At 40.2% G+C, this 21,807-nt stretch overlaps 1 protein-coding gene across 5 annotated transcripts in view; it reads right to left on the minus strand.

The window, feature by feature from the left end:
• Window positions 1-21,807, minus strand: part of ARMH3 (armadillo like helical domain containing 3) — a 123,450-nt gene that overhangs the window by 89,073 nt on the left and 12,570 nt on the right. For all 5 annotated transcript variants that reach the window (XR_009933349.1, XR_009933350.1, XM_062496308.1 and 2 more), the window contains exons 9-17: window positions 18,758-18,814; window positions 17,718-17,761; window positions 16,111-16,171; window positions 15,112-15,158; window positions 14,376-14,451; window positions 11,689-11,782; window positions 6,786-6,887; window positions 2,282-2,340; window positions 893-958 (exon numbers count right to left, since the gene is read on the minus strand). Coding sequence is in view for 3 of the 5 variants with exons in the window: in XM_062496308.1 (XP_062352292.1) it covers window positions 893-958; window positions 2,282-2,340; window positions 6,786-6,887; window positions 11,689-11,782; window positions 14,376-14,451; window positions 15,112-15,158; window positions 16,111-16,171; window positions 17,718-17,761; window positions 18,758-18,814 (606 nt within the window). In the remaining 2 variants the exon portion in view is untranslated. The remainder of the gene's footprint in view (window positions 1-892; window positions 959-2,281; window positions 2,341-6,785; window positions 6,888-11,688; window positions 11,783-14,375; window positions 14,452-15,111; window positions 15,159-16,110; window positions 16,172-17,717; window positions 17,762-18,757; window positions 18,815-21,807) is intronic.

Below are 21,807 nucleotides of genomic sequence, written 5' to 3' on the forward strand. Positions count from 1 at the left end.
TCCAGCATGCTGATACTGGGGGTTTGCTTCTCTAGCTGTGTAGCTGGAGGACACTGTTCTACTGAGGGGAGGGACCCCAAGACAAAAATCACACAGCAATTCCTCTCCCTTGGTTAACATAATGATTTGTTTCTGACCCTGAAGTGTGGCATTTTCAACAGTGTGTACAGTAGTCAATGGCTTTGGTGTCCATTGTAACAGACCAGAAAGGCTAACTGTATAGCAAATCTATTGTTAAGGGGTAATGACTAGCATTCTTGCAGAATGGTCTCCATAAAGTAGGATGTTTGTTCCTTTCTTGAACAGCGAGTGACTTTCAAGCGCTACTTCACTGTCAGATGTGGTGGAACTTACCAGTATCACAAAGACAGAATGCATCAAGGTAGGATAACCAAGTTACTTATAACCACAGAGCTTCATGAGCCAGATAAGGACACTTCCAGCACAGGAAAAAGCTCTGGAAAAAGTATTTTCCTCCCTGAAGGTAAATTATTCCACTCAGAATGAAGCTAAGCCAAATAAGAGCACTCAGTGCAACTCCAGCTGGCTATTATGTATCACAGGAGGGCTAACGCTAGCTGAAGATTAAGGCAGAACATTCTCTCTTCCACTGATTTCCTCAGAGACCTCCTAATACACAGCTCCTCAGCAGCTACACAGGCCTCTGAATTCACTGACAGGGCAAGGAGCTCTTTGTTCTTTGAAGAATGGAGACATTCTGAGAGCAATTTCAAAATCATTCCACAATTACTGCATTTCTGACAGTATTTCCACATGCCTTAGCAATGTAGGTTAGACGTCTTTGACACATTTTTCAACACATACTTTTCATACATACTCAAATCCTCTGTTTGCATCCTAAAGAGAAAACAATCTGGAGGAAAAGACTCACCATTCTGTGTAGGTTTACACGAAAATTCATGTTGTCATCATGAAGAAAAGCATTAGCATATTGATCCTATTGAAAAGGGCAAGAAAAGGGAGGAGATATGAAAAGCCCAACACCCTACAGTTGTCTTTCAAATCACATGTGCTTCAGTGTAAAACTCCCAAGATACAACCATAAAGTTAAAAAGCTTTCTGCCCATTTCCTCTTGTCCCACCCATGTTTCCAGTCACACGAAAGCAAACCCCTCCTCATCCAAATTTCACTTTAGAAAAATTAATGGCAAACAAAACAAGTAGTTGAGTTCAGTCTTTCTCCTCCTTTGCTCATGTAAACTCTGGAGTGTACACACCACCATGTCACAAGTTTAACAAGTGCCCCAGGTATATAAGAGGTGGTTTTCCAGCACACCAGTTCTGTGACTGTGTGGATAAAAGTTTAAATTGGCATTTTGATGCCAGAAGCTACTACAGTACTAGCAGATAGGTTTATAAGCTATTCCACCCCTCAAGCTCATTCCAAGACCACCTCTAAATTAAAGAGGCTTCTCCAGACAATGCACAGCCAGAATAGGTAATAAAGATATCCTCTCTTTAATGTCAGAACCAAAGAATGCCCTTATTATGCAGGAATAGAATTTCTTTTGTTATCTATGCATCCACCTGAAGAACAAGTGCCAAAACCATTTAATTAGAAAAATTTTAAATGTAGGTGATTAGTTTTCAGGCTGCACCCTGAAGAAACATTATTACAGAATCCTTACACTGGCTATCAATCTCACTGCTTTTTATTTTTTAAGAATGAAAGGTCTTTACTTGCAAGCAAGCAAAATGTAAATGCCACACAAACACAACCACCATTCAGGACACGAGTCAGCCATTAAAACATACTCTCCATGAGACAGGGCCACATTAAGACAGGAGTGCTGACAGCTCTGTAATGCTGTGTTCTCACCCTACTACCACATCTGCTACTTGTCTTGCTTGTAAGGACCTACAAACACGTGACTTACTTTCAGATTTGTATCCTTCTTCGGCAGAAGGGATATGGCACAGCCCTTGTTTACCATGAACAGCACAGAGCTGAAAGCCATTAGCACATTCACTCACCTAAAAGCCACACCACAGAGTCACTCAAAAGCTAAGAGAGAAAGGCTTAGGTTCAGTCTTTTTTCTCCTCAGCCCCACGAGTTGGCTAACTCAAATGAGATGATCCCATTTTCAAGTTTCAAGTCAACTTTAACAGTACTGCATCAAGTATGTTAGCAAATAGTAAGTGCCTAAGGACCTCACCATTCTGTACCACTGTGGATATTCAGCTCCTGCTCCACAGGAGGCAGGGGGATAGAGTCCTCTAACACACCATCAGCTGAGCAGCTTCACACAAGAAACCTACCTCTGCTATGCATGTCAGGATGATGAGGCACAGCTTGCCACTGTGCAGCCGGTGCTCATCTGCAAAGGAGAAAAATCAAGTCCTCAGTGAGACACACAAGCCTAGCAAGGCTGAAGAGCAAGACAGCTGTTGCAGCAAAAGGAAGGCCCAGCTTGGAGATTCTTCATAGTCCTACTTGTTCCATGATAGCTAATACTGTAGTCCCACTATGCACTCACCCTCCAGCCTGGCCACTAAATTCCACCCACTTGTCACCAGGTTGCATCAAGAGCAAAGGCTAGGATTTGAACTTCCAACAGCATTGTAACTATCCACTGGGCTTCTGTCTCATTCCGTTTTACTTCCACAGATACTCTAAATACTGTCTTTCTGTCACAGCAGAGACACACTGTTCCCCCTCTTAGACAAGGTGGAAAGCAAAACATCACCTTTGCTGTAGGTTATGAAACAAGCAGCAAAGCTTTCACAGGAGCACTGTGTAGCTGACATTATGCTCCAAGTTCCAAGTTTTAACCCCAATACTGAGAGACATGACCTACTTTGCTCTTTGCAAAACTATGAAAGAAGGGAGTCTGCAAAGGCTTAGCATTTTAAACCAAAAGTTTCACCCTGATCATGTTCCATAACTTCTTATTCATCTCACAACTTCAAACAACAGCTTTTGCCTTGAAAGACAGCTGGAGCAAAACAGAGGGACTAAGGCAGATGAATGTAATTTTTATTTGGATTATTTAAAACTCCTCTCAATTTTAACCTTGAATATAAAAAAAACCCAAGATACATATAGTCATGGAGTAAGGCAGGATAGAACAAATCTCTGGTTCAATCCTTGCTCAAAGCAGGGCCAACTAAGATCAGGTTGTAGAAGGTACTATCCAGTCAAGCACAGTTAAAAATATTTATTCTAAAAAACAACACTGTTGGACCACACACCCTCAAAACCCACAAAAAAAACTAAATAAAATAGCACACTGATAACTAAATTCTGAGAAGGCTTAACATTGCACATTCCCAAGATTTCCAACAGCTCCTCTAAAGCACAGGACTACTAAACATGCCATCCCAGACATCTGCCTTATAGTCAAACTCAAAGGAGGAGGACATCTGAAACAGACACACACTCATATAAAGCAGAAGATCAGCATCAGCCAATTTTCTTTGCAGGTGACTTTTATCAACACTTTGCTAGCTGGTGGGTATATGGTAATTATAAAAACAGATAGAATGGGCCTAGCTAGCTGTTCTGTCTAGTTTGACACCTCTTTTGTTCTCTTTTTTACGCTGCTCAGGGACAGATATCTACTAACAAGATGTGCCATGAAGTGTGCTGATTTCATCATGCAGCACTAAGTAAGATGAAGAGGAATTTTGGAATGGGAGAGTTGGAAGTCTCTCCCATCTCCTTACCTCAGCTAAAATATTTAAGTATGAAGTTTTATACTCCAGCAAGAAGGAGAAATGACCTAGAATAAAACTGATACACAAGAGTCTTGTTATTTTTATGTTGTAAGGCCTCCCTGTCATTTCTGTAGGTGCTGCTACCACTTCTCTCTGGGGAACATGCTGTAAAGGCTCCTGTTTCACACCATGACCTCTGCCAGTGTATTGTGAACATCAAACCATTTTCAGGAGCTATGGGGCAGCTATGCAAGCAGTTACTTGCACACACACTTCATATTTTCACAGCAACCTTCATTAAAGGAACAAAGCAGACCACAGGGAGGTGTGTCACTATGAAACCTGTTTCGCAGATGGGAGAAAATGACACAGAGGTTTTGTTTCTCCCAAGGCAGCTGCCTCTGACTGACACGAGAGAATAACAAGAGAAGGATCTAGCAAACACAATCTATTAAATTATGCTCTCTGGGACAGGACCAAAACAACTGTCTAGTCCTGGATATGGAACAAACCAGTTTCCCCCCTAAGTGTTCCCACCTGTGTCAAGACACGTGGAATAAATTAGAATTGTTCATTCTTTTTGCTACTCTGGTGCCACATAGAAGCATATAATCATTTAGGTTCGAACAGACCTTTAAGATAATGGAATCAAATTGTTAATCCAGCACTACCAATCTCCCAGTAAACCATGTCCCTAACTGCCCCATCTACATGTCTTTTAAATACCTTCAGGGCTTGTGACTTGAGCACTTCCCTGGGCAGTTCCATGCTTAATCTTACACAAGGAAAAAAAATTAGGCAGTGCTCAATCTATAATCAAAATATAAGGTCAGGAATATACCCACTAGAATTAATAAGTATTAGTTTGGAAGGCACACTTTTTAAATTATCAGTCAGTGGAGCTCACTGCCACAAAGTACTATGGTGAGAAGGGGGGCTATCAGCTTCACAAATTTTATACCTTATACAAGCTAGAACCAAAGTAAAGAAAGAAAGAGACATCAACTCCTGTCTCATAACACAATAGACTCATCTCTCACTGGCTTGTTTAATAAGGAATCCCCTCTATCAGATTTCACTCTATCTGAAACTAATATAGTGTGGCAGTTTCCAAGGCCCTGTGCAGACTTTCCACATTACAGTGACTAATAAGTGTAGAAGTTAAATTGAAAAACATAAAATTATTCCATCAGAGTCTTGGATCAGAAAAACGGACCCAAGAAAAGCAAATGAGAATGAGCAAATTAGAGAGCTGGTAAGCCCTCCTCAAGTGTGCAATCTATTAAAATGACTGAGCCAAGATTGATGTGGTTTAGCTCAAAAGACAAAAGCAAGAGGAAACATGAAAGCAGGCTTCAAATATGTAAGAGCTGACACATAGAAAAAAGAAATAATCTATTCTCAATATCTATCTTGGAGAAGATAACTAGTAATTAAATCACAGCAAAGAATTCTGGAAGCACATGAAGCTTGCTCACAGTAAGGACAGTTAAAAACTGAAATGGATAGTCTGAAAATGGTGCTCCACTAGCACGGTATCTTCATCCAACCTGTCAGCAGTACCTCTGAGAAAAGATACAGGTAAACCTGATTCTGCCTTGGTTCCAAGGAGTTGTGGTTTAACCCCAGATAGCAATTAAGTAGCATGCAGCTGCTCAGTCACTGGCAATGCTTCTCTCCCCACAGTGGGGAGAAGAATTGGAAATAAAAGGTAAATCATGTGGGTTGGTTAAGAACAATTTAATAACTGTAACCTCATCATCATAATCATGATAATCATAATAATCATCAGCAGAGTGAGAGAGGGTAACAGAACCAAGAGAAACAAGTGCTGCACAATAAATACAGTTCATGATACAATTGCTCACTACTTGCCTGCCCATCCCATCCCCAAACAACAACTGTCCCTTTCTGGGTAACTCCCCCGTTTATATACTGGACTTAACATTCTATGTTGTGGAATATCCCTTTGGCCAGTTCAGGTCACCTATCCTGGCCATACTCCCTCCCTGCTTTTTGTGCACCCCTCACGGGCAGAGCACAAGACACTGAAAAGTCCTTGATGTAGGGTTAGCACTTCTTAGCCAGAGTCAAAATATCAGTGTGTTATCAATATCATTCTCATATTGAATCTGAAATCAAAGCACTATACCAGATATTAAGAAAAAAATTAACTCTGTCCCAGCCAAAACCAGATAGGGGTGCATGAAGCTCCTGTTGGCCCTAATTTCAAATTATTACTTTTTCTTCAACTAGCTTGCTTACTGAACAAGAGCAAGACAGCCAAATACAATTTCATTGCATGCTAGTAGATAAAAGGAAACTGCCTGCTCTCTTACTCAATACTAAGCATTCATGAAATGCAGTAACTGATGTATCATAGCTCTGCAGACATCTTCATATTTCTGTTGTTATATCTAACTTCACAGTAAAAGTCAGTAACAGGCTGAAATACAGTGAAAGATCACTTGGTATGTTCACACTATGGTCCTGCCCATGTAACCACTGGGCAAAACAGCAGTTTTGGGTACCCTGAGCAGGGGATTAGGCAATATTTCAACTCCAGCAAGCTGAAATTAACCCACACAGAACTACATGAGAAACAAAAAGCACAACACTGAAAGATACTTTCTCAAGCAAATTACTGCCAGTGCAGTCTAAGTTGCTGCTGTCCTATTTATAACAACAGAGCTACCTATTTAACCTAAGGACAAAGAAGTATTTCCTTCTAATGCTGAGCTTTGCCCTGTGTCAGCTTCTAAGTGTTCTTAAAAATACAGTTCTCTGGTCTCAGACTTCCCCTCTCTGACAGATAGTTATGAATCAGATATACTCACACCTATGGAATACAAACCAGCTTGGTTATTAGGTATTATCAATTATTATTACATTCTTTACATACCTGACATCTCTCCTGCCAGCATTAGGTCTCTCCTACTTTCATAAGTCTTATCTCACAATAAGAAATCACTTAACTTTTTCAAAAGGTGAAATCTTCAATCTTCTTATAAAGGGACTCCACTTTTGTTTCTGGAGTCACTAGGCACATTCTTGGGCCCTCCTGACTTCAGAAGCACTGTTTGCTGCATCCACAGAATTCACTTACCTTTTGTGTCCTGCATCACAATTGAGCTGTACTTCAAGAAGGTTATCAGCAGGTTGCTTGTTTGCACGTCAGCATCCAAAGGCAGCTCTGCAGAGCTTATAACTGGAACAAAGCAGATAAGACACATTTATCCTATACAAATACAAGAAATTACTATACAGAGAACTAAGACACACAGGTCTGGTTAGGATCACCTTTGCAGGGCCACCTGACCTCCTCCTCCATGACCACCCAGGAAAGATTGTGTTATGATGACTGGTACCACTCCCTCAGAGACCATTTCTCCTGCTCTAAGCACAGGTACCTGCAAAGTGATATCCTTCTGTGTCCTGCATGTGCTCCTCCTCCCAGGGAGATGAGCCCACTGTTTTAGCACTCATCAACATCCCTAGCCTGGGGAAACCTGGATATTTGCACTGATATCCAATTAGCTCTTACAAGCAACACAGATAACAGTCACACAATTCTCATTTTGTAAAGAGACATGCCCAGGAAAGGTCCTTCTCTGTTTCAGCAATTTTGAAATGTTAGTTCCAAAAGGTCTGTGTCAATTCCATTCTTCCTTTCAACAACAATCTCTCTTGCAGAAGCAACAGACGAGACAATGTAACAATTACTGCAGGACCAGAGATACAAAAGTAAGGCAGAAACAGAAGCTTTATGAAAAGCAAGAAGCAAAAGCAGTCACAGCTTGTGCTAGATACATCTCAACCCAGCAGGGAGCAGAAGGTACTTTCCATACCCATATCAGTTCATTTGCATTTCTCTAGGACACCAGCTTTACTTTTGACACCTTAACACTGGACATCATCTGCCTCAGACTCTACAAGAAGCTATTTCATTTCCTCAGCTAATTGCACAATGTGCCTCCTCTCCCATTCCCCCATTCACCATCTGAAACACCGAGTTTATGAGCTATCAAGCCTCTATCATGTGACCGAGCCATATTTTTACTGATGACTGAGCCTGAGCTATCCTAAAGGGCCATTCTCTGCCTTTCCATTTGGAAAGCTTTACAAGAAATATTGAAAGGGAGGAGAAAGATCAGTTGGAAACATGCATCATGCATTTACCTGCAGATCCTGCCAGACAAGTCTGATACCATTTAAGATAAAGTAGCTCAGACAAAAAAATCCCCAAACTGATGGAGCCAACCTAGAAATACCTCACTAAATCACTTAATACAGTTATGTATAAAAAAAACTACGAGTGAAGGAAATAGGTGGGAACCCATAAAGAAATTTAATGTACATCAAAGATCTGGCAAACGAGATACAATTGAAGAAATTACTAGTCTAAGAAAAAATATTACTGCTTGAATTCTGTAGACATCAGTTTAGAGAACAGGATTTTTTTCTGTGTGACCTGGACATAAGAAACAGTTGCTTGCTAATGAACCTGCTAATGGCAGAAAGTTGGGATATGTAAACACAGAGAAGTATCAGACTGCGCACAAAGAATGGGATAAAAACAAGAACAGATAATAAACATAAGATGAAATTAAACAATGCAAGCTGTAGGATCAGGAATTCAGGGATTTATTTCCACAGCAGCTCATCAGCTGCAAACAAAATACAAGGATCAGATCACAAAATGACAAGCTACCAACATGTAGGGCTCAGGAGTGTAGTTCTACAATATATATTCAGAAATGCACTTCCAGCAGAGACACAAACACTGTAATGCCCTGCACAAGGTGCTGGGGAGGCCTTGTCTCAAACACTGTGCGTAACTATGCAGAAATCATGTTGAAAGAGGATAAACTTAAACTTGAAGAAATTTAAAGACAGGCTAGTATATTGATCAGAAGAACAGAGTACCTTTCTTGTGGGACAGCAAAACACTCAGGTGAGTAAACCAACACATGAAGAAGAGCAACCTTTCAAGGGAGGCTTAACACCATGATAAATGAGTATGAATTGACAAGAAATCCAGGATCCAAAGTTGAATAATTCTAACCAAAGAATAAGATGCTGAAACTGCTCCCCAACAGAAATTATTGGGAAACAAATTGAACTGATTTAGTCAGAGCTTGATGAACTAAAGAGACTGCATGATGATATGCCTGCAAGCACAGGGCATTAGGCTCCAAAATTAAGGAGACCTTTGCCAGCTCTATGCAACTGTCCTGACATGACAATAATATGACTGTTCTGGCTGCCTAGGGGGTCAAACCCACAGGTTCTCTCATTCAGGAGGTCACAGATGGCTTGAATTACAATTGATCAAAGTCTCTCTCTTCTCATGCTATAAAGACAGCCTAAGACAGGGCTCCCTTTGCACTGGAAACAGATCTGCAGACCACTACTACACATATCTCAAGTATTTTATCATCTCTTTTCTGCCTATCCTCAAAAATGCTCAAGGCTTTTCTCACCTTTGAGGAAAGAAAAAGGTATTTATCATGAGATTGGACCTTGTAAGAAGTGAGGAATTACATCTGATTGTTGCATGACTAGGTTGGGGGGTCTAAGGGGAAGATCTGATTTGATCCTGCACACAATTGTATTTTGGTTCAGAGAAAAGTCTGCTTTAACATAAAACACCTTTCAAAATTCAAGGCTTGTATCTCACAACCCTGTAATGAGGCAAGTAAGGCTTCAACTGGGGCAAGGGCAGGCACAGAAGAATGAAGGAGACAAACCAACAGTAAAATGCAGGATTCTTCAAACCATGAACTGAGAAGCCCAGAGTACAGCAGAGGTTCTCATGGAACTCAGGATTACACAATCACCTTCAATACAAAACTTTTGTATTGAAAGCCCTTGGAAACAACAGGTCAAATAGATCAATGTAACCTGACTGAATCACATAAAAAAATCATAATGGGGCTTTTAGGTTATAAAGGTTGCACATTCCCAAGTGTGAGCTGGTTTAGTCCATTCAGTCTTGAAGACCTGGGGCTCCTGACACATTACTAATGTGCCACTTCTGTTGGCAAAGTCTGTGCAATGAGACTGGAAGCTTTCTCACTCCCAGTATTATGAATAGCTCAAAGATTTAGCTAAAAGTCTGAAAAATGTATTTATATCCCCAGTGGATCCTTCTTGAGCTGTTACAATGAACGTAGTGAATGAATATTTAACAACAGTAAGCAAACTGACATTTAGATAACTATGGTGACAGGCATACTTGATTTACATATTATGGATAAACAGTTTCTAGCAAAAGGCTCATTTCTGCAGAAAAAAAAAAAAGGAAGAAATCACTCTGAAGAACACATCACTACTTATCCTGGTTCATGATACAGACCTTTTTTTAATACACATTTTGAAACTTTACAAGATCTTAATTTACACTATAGGTTAAAGGTCTTAATTTACACTACAGGTTAACAGCCAGAGAAATTTCAAACCAGAATATGAACACATTTTTTATCCCAGACAGCATAAAAGAAAAGCACCTGAAATTCATAGATGGATTTCTACTTGTTAATGTAACTTGAAAACAGTTCAACTACACATTTTTTTAGCACAGCAAAAGGAAAACAATCTTCTCATTCCAAAGCCAAAAAGCCTCTTGCTAACTGGCAGCCATAGGCAAATTTTACAGCTGAGTTGCAAGATCTCTGTAAATGAGGAAAATTCTGACATATCTTTAAAACAGCAGTACTCAAGCACCACCAAACTCAACCAAGCCAAGGGACACACACACAAAAAAAAAATCACATTGTACATATCAACAAGGTGACAGCAGATGAAAATGAAGCAAGCTTCCCAATGCAATTGCTGCACATTAAGATTAGATCATCTTCTTCAATTTAGTAACCTTACAAGCCACAAGAAGCCTCAAACTTCACAAGATCACTGCCTCTGCTGAAAGGAGGATGGAGGTTTTGTTTTGATTTTGTTTTGCCTTGTGGTTAACAAAAAAAAAAAAGAGGAAAAAAAAGCGCAAACAAGCTGTAGATGTAGGTAAGCACAAATTCTGTCAGTTGTGTAATATGGTGTGGGGGTGGATACATTTGCAATGAACACTTTGAACAGAAGGCCATCCCTCCACATTTTATGTTATATGCACACAGATACCTGACACATAGGGGACTCTTTATCTGAAGCTTTTGTTATCCATGGCAACCAGACAGAATTCATCCATGAGGAGGATCATCCCTAACTAGGGTACCAAATGACCTGAATAGCTGATACAAATGAGTAACCCAGGCTGCTTTTCCCCAGAAATATTTCCAAACTGTGCTCTATTCAAATTGACTCTGTTCCTTCATTAAACACTCTTCAGCTCAGATGCCATTAAAGTATGTGAAAATAGCCATTTCATCTCTTCTCTTAAACTAGGCTGTATCTATCCATACCTTAAAATGAAAGGGTTTTATTTTAGATGATTTCAAAGCATATTTATGTGGACACATAATATCTCATTTAGAAGACAGATCTCAGGGTAAGAAGTCTTTTACAAAGTCTGTCAAAGAAAATGCAATAATAAGAGGGAGGAATACTTCCACACCCAGAGTGAATTCAAATCCCAATTAATTCAAAGCTGAGGACAAGTGCATTAAAGACAAGCAGGAATCCACAGCAATTCTCTGTAAATCTGTTCCAATGACAAATAATCCCAGACAAAGGACCTGACACTAGAAATATTCATAAGTAAAAGCCCACACAGAATAACTAATGGGCTGGGTGTACCTTCATGCAGATATTGGGGCAGTACTGTTTACAGAAGGAATATCAGCATAATTTCATTGGGCAATACACAAGGTAAAATAAAAATAAATTTGAGTCAAAGAATCTTGCTCATGTTTAGTAAGGCAAGTCACTCCAAGGAGAGACCACCAAATTACATCTGCTCCAGGGAGATCTCATTAGTTGCAACCTTCAGAAGATAGTTTCCTAGCTCTTTTACAGTTTTAAATTATTTTTCCTCAGGTAATAATTACATTTCTTACCATCCGAAGAAGGTGGGGTGGTTCCGAGTGGAGTGACAGGAGTCGTTGGAACTGGGCTTGTTGGTGCTGTCATCAGGCCCATTTCAGGATGGCTCTAAGAGAAAACACAAATGCACAAGTCAACTGCCTCCTCAAGCACTAGAAACACAGACCACTCCTGTACTGTTCCATGCTCTTGCACAATAGACATGACTAAGGAAGTCTCAAGAAACTTCAACCTCTTCTCCAAAGAGCCAGGCCACAGTTCCTGACCTTGGATATCTAGCGATTAAACCATACATCAATTTCTCTACTCCGCAAAACACAAAAATACTCAGAAAGTGGTGGCTCTCCTCAGCAGACAGGAAAATGCCATTCCCTAATGTAGAATGGGAGAAGATTTGCAAAAGCCTACAATATTAATAGTTTCTAATTCCCCCTAAAACAACCCAAGGATGTGCATTTGAACTCTTCCTCTAAGATCCTTTCACTTCTCTAAGAGCAGATTCTCCTCGCTCTTGCCCCCCCACCTGTTCAAAGATAATGGCAATTTATTACTTTCCTGTCTCATTATAAAGCCCTGCAGGAACTGTGCATAACATAAATAATACCATCATTATCAATCCTCTCAGCTTCCATCAGCCAGTCACTCTCCCCATTTCGTCTTTACTTTTACTAACAGTTGCTTGCCTAATTACTGCCTTCACTCTTTGCAAGCTTCCAGACCTATCCACACTGGTGAGAGCGTGGGCAATCTGCCATGCTATTTTTGAGTCTGGCTGCCAAGCAAAGTGTCCATTTCATAGGGCAAGTTTTACATAAATGTATCATCTGCCTTAATATATCATCACAATTTCAAAATAAAAGGAAGATACTGAACTGCTGATTTGACGTTACCTCCATAGGATTTTTCACAAGTAGATATCTTCCACACTGCCTTTGAGTATCTCATTTTATGAGCAACTATAAATGCAAATATTTCACGGGAAGCATAAACACACATACTACAACTCAAAGATAATTTACATCCCTACAGCTACCAACTTACACTTAAAAATACATTTTTTCACTGAAAGTCTTACATAAGCCAGATTTCCTTAGACAGATTTTGGGGACTTACCTTCCTTCTTTCTGCAGAACAGTAACTAGCAGTTGAGAGACAAGAGTGCCACCCAGCAGCAAACCCAAGCACCCACAACTGATGAGCACAAACTTAATGCTCCAGATATCCTCAGAATTGAATCCCTGCTCTTCCCATGTGCCACACAGCAGCAGGAAGCCATTCATGCAGCACCAAGCAATGGACACCAGCTTAGGCAAGAGCTTTCATCAGCTTTTATGAGGTTTTTTCAACATGACATGACCTACCTTGCCCTCTCTTAAATGAAGGACTACAGACAATCCACCCACGAATATCAGTTCCCAATTCAACCCACTGATCAGTGGCTGCTTCAACTATCACTTTCACAAGTAATGAGTCTGTCCTTTTATTTTTAAGAGCTTTTACTCTAGCTCATCTTTTTCTGCTCTGCTCTTTTCCCTGCTAAATCCCTCTCTTCCCTCAGGAATATCTTGACCACAGAAAAGCCTGAGTTGCTATTACACAGAACTGAAAGAGTAGAAATCTCAGATGTGGTAGGAATGAATAACCTGGAAAAAGACAAGCAGGGAACCTCAGCAAATTAACCATGAAAGAGAAGCTTTCTTCAGAGGCTGTAGATCTGCCTATCAGACCTCTTCCATCACCACTACTGTCAGGAGTCCCCAGAGGTCTCCTCTGTCATGCCAAGTGTCTAGCCTGTGATGTATGGCTGCACTCTGCTGCACTCTGAGGACCTGAATAAACTGGGGAACGGTGTTAACTGTTTTGCTGTTGTTGTTTTTCTCACAGACTACAAGCAGTACCTACAAACCAAAATTAAAACCCTGAATCTGAAGGTCTTCCTAAACACATCAGGCTGCCCTTTCAGCACAATCACTAGAACAGACAGGCTCAATATCTGCCTCCCAGCAGCAACCACCACTCCAAACTCACATAGCATTTAGGAAAGCATCCACAGATTTGTAATCAGAGTAGCCCACTGCCTCTCAGAAGGCTGTTTCTCCACCATAAAAAGCCCAAGGACAAGTGCTATGCCCCAACAAACTTGTTCCCATGCCAAAGGGGCTGGGCTCTTCAAGGAAGTCTGAACACAAAATAGTATTTGAAACAACTGTCACACATCAATTAGACCCTATGTGAAGAATACCCAAACAGACAACAACATGCACTCCATGCACACCCATAAAGAAAAATCCATCCAATTTCGGAGCTGAATCAGCCTCCTTCTCTCAAATCTAACTTTAAAAAAACCTGCGATTTGCCCTGAGAGCTACAGCAACCACTTTGCTCACTCCATCCTCCCCTTAAGTGGGCTATCAATGGGGCACAGAAGGCACTCCATGAAGCCCTTTCCATTCAGTGGCAAAAATTAATCATTCCAACATGAATTGTGACCTCAAAACTTTACTCATTTAGTGTCAAGGCAGGAAGTATATAATAAAATTCTTCTCCGGCCCTGGCCTGCTCCTGCTCTTTCATGCTGATCCTATGAAAAGTACATAAGGGAGAGAAAAAAAGAAAATATCTTTACAAATTCCATTTCTGGCTCTCTGATTTCAAAGACATCCGCTACAAAGAAATGGAGAAACGTTCCACTGAAACTCACTTGTGCCAGAACTGTGATGAAATTCCTGTTTAAGTGAACAGCTTCATAGAGGGCCAGAAGGATTGCTTCATTCGTTCTGTGGGAAGGATACACACAATGGCACAGTTAGTGATCAGAACACCAGGAGCTAAATTTTTCAGAAGAATGGCGTATCTGAAAAAAGAATTTTTCAACTACGGAAAACTCTACCTCTGAAATCCAGTTGTTCCTCCAATTATTATTAGTACTAATAAGAGTACTAGTAGTAGCAATCCATAAAAATAGCTATTTTTAGAGCACAACTACAATCTTTGTTGCCATCCCGCTGAAGGTGTCCCTAGTTGGTCAGTGTTTTCCATTTAAAGTCATCTCCTTTAAGAGCAAAGGGTCCCAGAGACACTAAAATCCCTCATATTTATCACTTGCCCCCTTGATTTAGAAAATATTGTGGTGAGGGACAGAGTGCACGAACCTTTGCTTCTCATGTGCCACCTCTGACACACCCATTATATGTTATAAATGCCTCATAAAAACCACTGGAGGTTTTTCACAGACTTCATTACAAGCAATTCAGCTGTGTCTCCTCCCCCTCCTGTATCCTTCTCATGGAAGTGCAAATCCACAGTTTGCAGGGTGTGGTACCATTTTAGTGACAGGAGAACCTGCTCCTCTAGTTTGCTGTGTGACATTAAACAGCTCCGTGACAGAACGGCTCGCACCAACCAGTTCATTGTGTAAATAACTTCTGTGCACTTACTGGACAGAGATCTTCTCATCAGCATCTGCTATGAACATGCTGCCCACCTATGGAAAGACAGAGCATTGCACAGCAGGAATTTGGGAAAGCTATTAGACAGCAAGAGAACACATGGCTACAAACACATTTTATTTTGCTGTACTGTCACTGACCAATGCTGCACGTGTTGAATCACAAAAAAGGAATAAAAAAAAAAACAAAACTGGATCGTGAATTCCAGCCTGGATTAGTTTGCCATTCTGTAAGAGGACAACAGAGATAATTTCCAATCTGCTTGCCCCAGGATGGCTACAGTTTTACCCCAGTCACTCCTGACAGACAGCTGTCAACACTGAACTAACCTTACTTCTAGAAAATTTTTCAGTCAGTTAGATCTCAGAATACAATGAAATCACTGACTAAAGCAAAACCAAACTGAACAAAGGGAACAGTGGATACTCTTTATAAGGAAGAAGTTCACAACTGCTTTTGAAGGCTACCCCTTCAAAAATGCAGACAGTGCCCACTGCAGAATCCAAGCTCTACTCCATAGCTAAAGTGCATCCACGCTTGAGAAACAAAACAGTAAAGAAAGAGAACCTCAAAGACTAGTGACAGACTGGACTATGTGCCACTGTGTTTTAGGCCACATCACCAGAGCAGCAGTTAGTTTGTAAAAATACATAGCTCTTTAAAAGGATTAATAGGTTTAAAAAAATTATTAGAAGTTTAAAATAAGGCGATTTTTAAATTAAAGTCAACTAGAGTGAAGAAGATGCAGGAAAAGAATTTCAGCTACCAACAACACAAGAGTAGAGATATTGTCCTTAGAAAGAGCTTTCCCAGCCAGACAACACATTCCTCAGAATAAAACCATTTTAGTTGTATTTAGTTTTGATTTGTTTAATCCATCTCTACCTCCACAATCCCGTTCCAAACTCAGACTTTTTAGAAACACTCCTGCTGAACTTGCATGAATGCACCTTTTTAAGAATAGAAAAACACTTCTTCCTTGCTTACCATGTTAGTTAGGGCTGAGAAGAAACCAGTCTGATGCTCCTCTTCCTTATCTTTGTATTGCCTGAACAAAAGGAATAAGGATGAAGTTTCAGGGTTAGAAATAGAACAAGGGTTACTTTACCTAAATCCCTATGCCTTAGTCTTATTTGACAAGAATATAGGAGGGAGGAAACGTCAACATTTAACAGCCTTTTTCAAGAACTCACAAAAGAAAAGACAAAGGATATTAACTATTTGTAAATTTTTCAAGAACTCACAAAAGAAAAGACAAAGGATATTAACTATTTGTAAATTGTGTGGAGTTGAAGTGGGGCTGCTGAAAGACATGAAACTTGAGCAACGCTTTGTTACACAAGCAGTTTGAGCTAACTTTGAAGGAAAGGGATCAAGTGACTCAGGAAATTTTGTCTTGCACTGGACAAACAGTAATAATCCACACGAGCACAGACTCAGTAACCACAGAACAGTTTCATTTCATCATCCACTCCAGAAAAAAATGAGAGTTGGTCACCCTACGGCCAGCAGAAACCACATGGATCTTTCTGGTTCATGGCCTGATTCCACTTTCCTGGAGCAAGTAAAGAGACTGGAACTAGAGGAAGTGAAGTCAACAAACAGGAGGGGGCCTCAGATTTAAGCAACACTGCTTCATCTGGCACTCAAAGGGACTGGCAAAGCTCACGTGGCCCTTTATTTTGTTTGTCACACAAGAATCTGATCACACACAATGTAACATTCAAAGAAACCAACTGTAAAATCTTGGGAAAGGAATGAACTAAGCGAAACAGGCCATGATCTGAGACAGCTTTTGTCACAATGAAGGAAGCTAGGTGGGTGAAGTTTTTCCTGCTTTACCCTAATCATTTCCTCTGTTAAATACACCTACATGATTTGCTGATCTTTCAAGTCACCTGCATAACTATCACAGCATATTTTCAAAGGAATTAAAACATATTTCTGGATACTCTGAGAATCCTACTGCACAATATTAAGTTTCTCAGGTGAAATTGCTATAAGTTTCCAAATTTTTCTAACTCATTTTCCTCTTAGGAAAACTTACATGCTTTATGCTGCTACTTATGAAGCAGCAGCTAAGAACATGCTCCCTTTTCTGCTGACTTTCTGGCTCTTTCTTCAGCAGCAGTTACTGCTGTCCACCATTTGGAAGAGCTTTTATTTCCTAATCTCTCTGATCTGGCATGCGGACAGTCCTGGATACATTTATTTGTTTGTTTTAGATAGTGTTTCAGCTAAACCAATTTTTCAACAGAGAAGTTGTCAGCAAATTATTATCTTTTCACTTGTGACTAAGATTTTACGCAAAGTTCACACAGAGGTAAAATCCATGACAGTAAAACACACAATGGATATCTTCCCCTAGAGAAAGATCTCTCCTGAAGCACATCAGCCCAGTTGGTACAGATGCATTGAGACTTGCAATGACTGCATCAATTGAACCAAAGTACCTCAAAGCATAAGATATTCCCTGCCTCTCCAGGTGCATCAAGGCTGTCAAGTGATAAGTGCTTTAACAGAAAAAAAAGAAGTTTGTGAAAATGTACAGCCAACTATCATGTATTGGAAAACAAGACACAATCTGGTTTTACCTGTTATATTCTGATAAAGCCTGGGCAATTACAAGTCCCATTCCCTGAAAAAAAAAAAGTTTTAAAAAAATCCTGACATTAAAATCTGAAGGGAGAAAATTACACACTGAATACACATTGCAATGCTGCCCCTCCCAAGATAACCTTGCATGCTATGCAGAGTTTCCCTTGAAGCTATTTGAAATATTAACATGTGCTGTGACACAATAACATTATAATACAAAAGCCCAGACAAAAAAATTTAAAGTTATTTATCTAATTACTAAGTTCAACAGAGAAAGTTTACTGTCCTTGGACCTCCAGAGAGAGCTCTCACTCAAGAAGCCTCAGTAAAGCACAAAGAAGTTTAGAAAGAAGTTGGTGTCAGAGGAAGCACATCCAAAAATTCAAAACAAAGAGTCATAGACACTAATAACTTTTGATTTCTTGCAAACAACCTCTGCCATTACAAAAATACTAACAGTTCTCACCCTTTATTTAGCACGGAGCTTGCTTTTTAATTCATGTTTACAGAGCAGCTTCCAGTTCACATAACTCAGTCTGCTGTTAATTTTTATCCAGGCCTGGATAAAAATCTCAGACTGTGGCTACAACCCAAAATATATTGCAGGACTCTTGATTCAGATACGAGCTTCCACTGAGTTACAAGAATTGACTTGTGGACTGGTAAAATCAAGTGACACAGCACTGGAAATTAGATTCCCTTTGGCATAAATCATCCTCTGCCTCTTTGGCACATGACAGCAAGTGGTGTACACATAGCTCATGAATGCATAATAGATCCACTTCAGCATGTTCCTTGCTATCTAGCTTCTTAACCACCCCCACCATTTGACTGGTGACTAAACTGTCCAAATCATGAGCTGCCTAACCTATTGCAAGAGTACAGTTTGGGCTGAACAACCACTGTACTTGAGTTCCTTAGAGCACCACTGTTCCCAGACCTGATTTCTAACACACACCACACTTGCATTCATTACCCTACACTCTATATGAAAGAGCATCTCCAGCAGCACAGAGGAATCAAGCCAAGTACTCACATTGAGCGTGGCCTCGTCATCCACAATGGAGAGCTTCACAATATAGGGATTCACTGACTGCTCAGGGTGGGGGGGAAAAGGAGAAAGAAAAATGGTTTTAAGTTCAGCCTTCAGGGAAAAAAAACACCATTATGTTTCCAGGTTTACCTGACAACCTGGGAAGAATCTCTGTCCTGTCTCATAAAACAGAATACACACAAATAAGCAGGAGTCACAGCACATGCTAAGACCACTAGGCCAGGGACATGTTCCCTTTTTATTGGCTCAGCCAGGCAGTCTCCTGATTTTACTGAGAAGACAGGGAGTTTCTGTCCCTCCACCAGCTCATCTGTCAGTCTGGAAAGTGGAGCAGCCATCCTGCAAGCCTGTTATCTGTGACACACACACAGTTCTGCAGCAGGAACAGGCAGTGAAGCTGGATGGAGCATTACAACTCTGCTATCTCCCTTCTGCAACACCTTGCAAAGACTGCTTAAAGCAGCACCCAGGAAGGAAGGACAACATTCTAGACTCATCTACTGCTGGCTTAGAGAGCAACACTGTTTACACCACTAAGAGCTGGAAGTCCATGGAGAATGTAATTGCCTTGAACTTAGCTGAAGAAAGTACACAGGCTCCATCTATAAAGACAAATGCTAAAAAATTAGGAAGCATTTCAGATTAGCAATGCACATTTTTCCTGCTTTATATGTGTCGTTGTAAAACTAAAAAAGTTGATTTGGAATCAACACACAGAAAAAAAAGTCTCAACTGCAGGCAGGTAATATTGCAGGGAACTGGAGCTTGAATAATTACTTTTTTTGTTAAAGAGATTTTTAAAATAAAATAATTCAAGTTATGCAAGATCTCTGGGAAAAAGAAATAAAAACTCATTAACTTTCTGATTCTCCAAAGCTGTGTCTCTTCAGCACCTGAAGTTTTCTATACCCAGGAGAGGCAAGTGCACAAAACTGGACACCAAGGGTTGTTAGATAAACTATATACTGCCAGACAAGCACACAAAGGGAAAACCCCACATTTTAACTAATTTCTTCCAGCTCTGTTTAACAAAAGACACAAAGCAATTCTAGCAGTCTGAACATGAGGCAAATAAACTTCTGCCTAGATGGCATCAACGAGTATGTATTCAAAACTACCTGATTTTATTTTTTAACTTGCTATCCAACCCATAAAACACTGGGAAAGTGATCCAATAAATATTTTTTTCTCACAGCATTTTCTTTCTCACAGTATCAATGCAAAAGTATTTTCTCTGAAATCAGGACTAGTATCAAAAACTATATACATATATATAGCTGAAGGCTTGAATATATAGCTGGAACAACTTCTGAAAATTATTAGGATTTCAATCAGGGGCATCCCTTTAAAGTAAAGACACGTGAATCCCTAGAACAGAAGTCAATAAGCAAGCCAAGATCTCATCAACACAGGTAATGACAACAAGGAGAGACTGTCCAAGGAATATGAAAGAACATTACAAAATTCACATCCCAAAAATATAAAAGAACATCCTGATGTAAAACACACCGGTACTTACACTCAAAACAGACACAAAATCGTACTCAGCTACTGAATTTTGAGACTTATTAGATTTTCTTAAACAGCTAGAAACACAACCAATGGAGTTCAGACCAAAAGAGAGCCTTTCAGCTGCACCACAGCTAACTGAAAAGAGAACTCCAGAGCACCTGAAGCATGAAAGTTTGCTACAATTCACTGACAACCAGACAACCACCATATTGACCCTAAGGGCCAGAGAACAGTAAATGAAAGCAACTACTCAAGGACAAAGATTATGGCTGCATTACTAGAGGCTTGGCTTGTAGCACTGCTATAAAGGGCAGTGTTGGGCAGCTGTCACATAAAACCCTTCTGGGAGCAGCTTTCAGCCTTGCCAAAGGAGCTGCTTGAGCTGAAGCTCCCCTTACTACACATTTGCTTCAGGTGGATTGCATGCATTGCATTTTTTAAACATCAGCACAGCTTCCTTAGGAGTGCCCAGTCTCAAGACATCTCAGACCGTGTTCTCCACAGCACTTGACCCCAGCTTGATACTCCGCAGAAAGCCACTGCAAAGACCAAGGACAAGTCTTCTGCACTCACAGCATTCCACCTTACTAAGGACATAAACTACAGCCCACAGGGAACCCTGTGCCTCTGGGATAGGATTACACAGCTCTCCACCATTTATCTGAATGTTGCAGTGAGACCTTGTAAGTAACCCTACTTATAGATAATTCCCAACAGTTTTCCCTCATAGCCATATACTGAAATCAAACTCCATATTCCTGTTCCATGCTACCACAACACAGAATGCTGAACAGAATCTGCATTTCATTATTCTGACATCATTGACAGGAATGAGAATTTGTCAGGCATTACTTTGACACCAAGTGTAGTTCCTGTCCTTGCATATTCTCTAGGTCTATTCATAATTCAGAACAAGACCTATTACAAAACCAGGCTGGTTTTGAAGCCTGCTCCCTCCTAGTAATTCTGTTGAAGAGCAGGTTATTCCACAACTTTCCTATTTGCTGCCTAATGAAGTCTATTAAGATATTCCTATTTATGAAGAAAAAAAACTCTGATCATTAAAGATCATGCCTCATACAAAAAAAAGCCAAGCTTAGGTGCTGTTCTGACATTTGAAATGCTTTTTTTTTTTCAAGCTGATGAATAACAGAAAAAAATGGGAATATGCCATAAACATAAAAAGGATTATGAATAAAGTTCCTCAAAAAGGAATCCATCAAAGAGACAGACTTCTCTTGGAACTACTAGCTGTGATGTTTCAGTTCATTCTTTGGTCACAGCTTCACCATCTCTTCTGGGGAATCTGTGCTTTCAGTCAGCTAGGCAGGTCCTGAATCACAAATTCAGCCTGAAGCCCAGGGTGACTGACAGCTCGTTTTACTTTGGAGATTATGTATAACCACACACTCAGAGGCAGACATGAGGTTTGGATCAACAGTAACTCTTCCAAAAGGACCTTCCTCAGACGATTTCCACAAAGGAAATGCAAATTCCCTAGGTAGTTTTTTTCATGCTGG

Source organism: Cinclus cinclus, chromosome 7, assembly GCF_963662255.1.
Source record: "Cinclus cinclus chromosome 7, bCinCin1.1, whole genome shotgun sequence".
In the NCBI taxonomy this organism is placed as follows: Eukaryota; Metazoa; Chordata; class Aves; order Passeriformes; family Cinclidae; genus Cinclus; species Cinclus cinclus.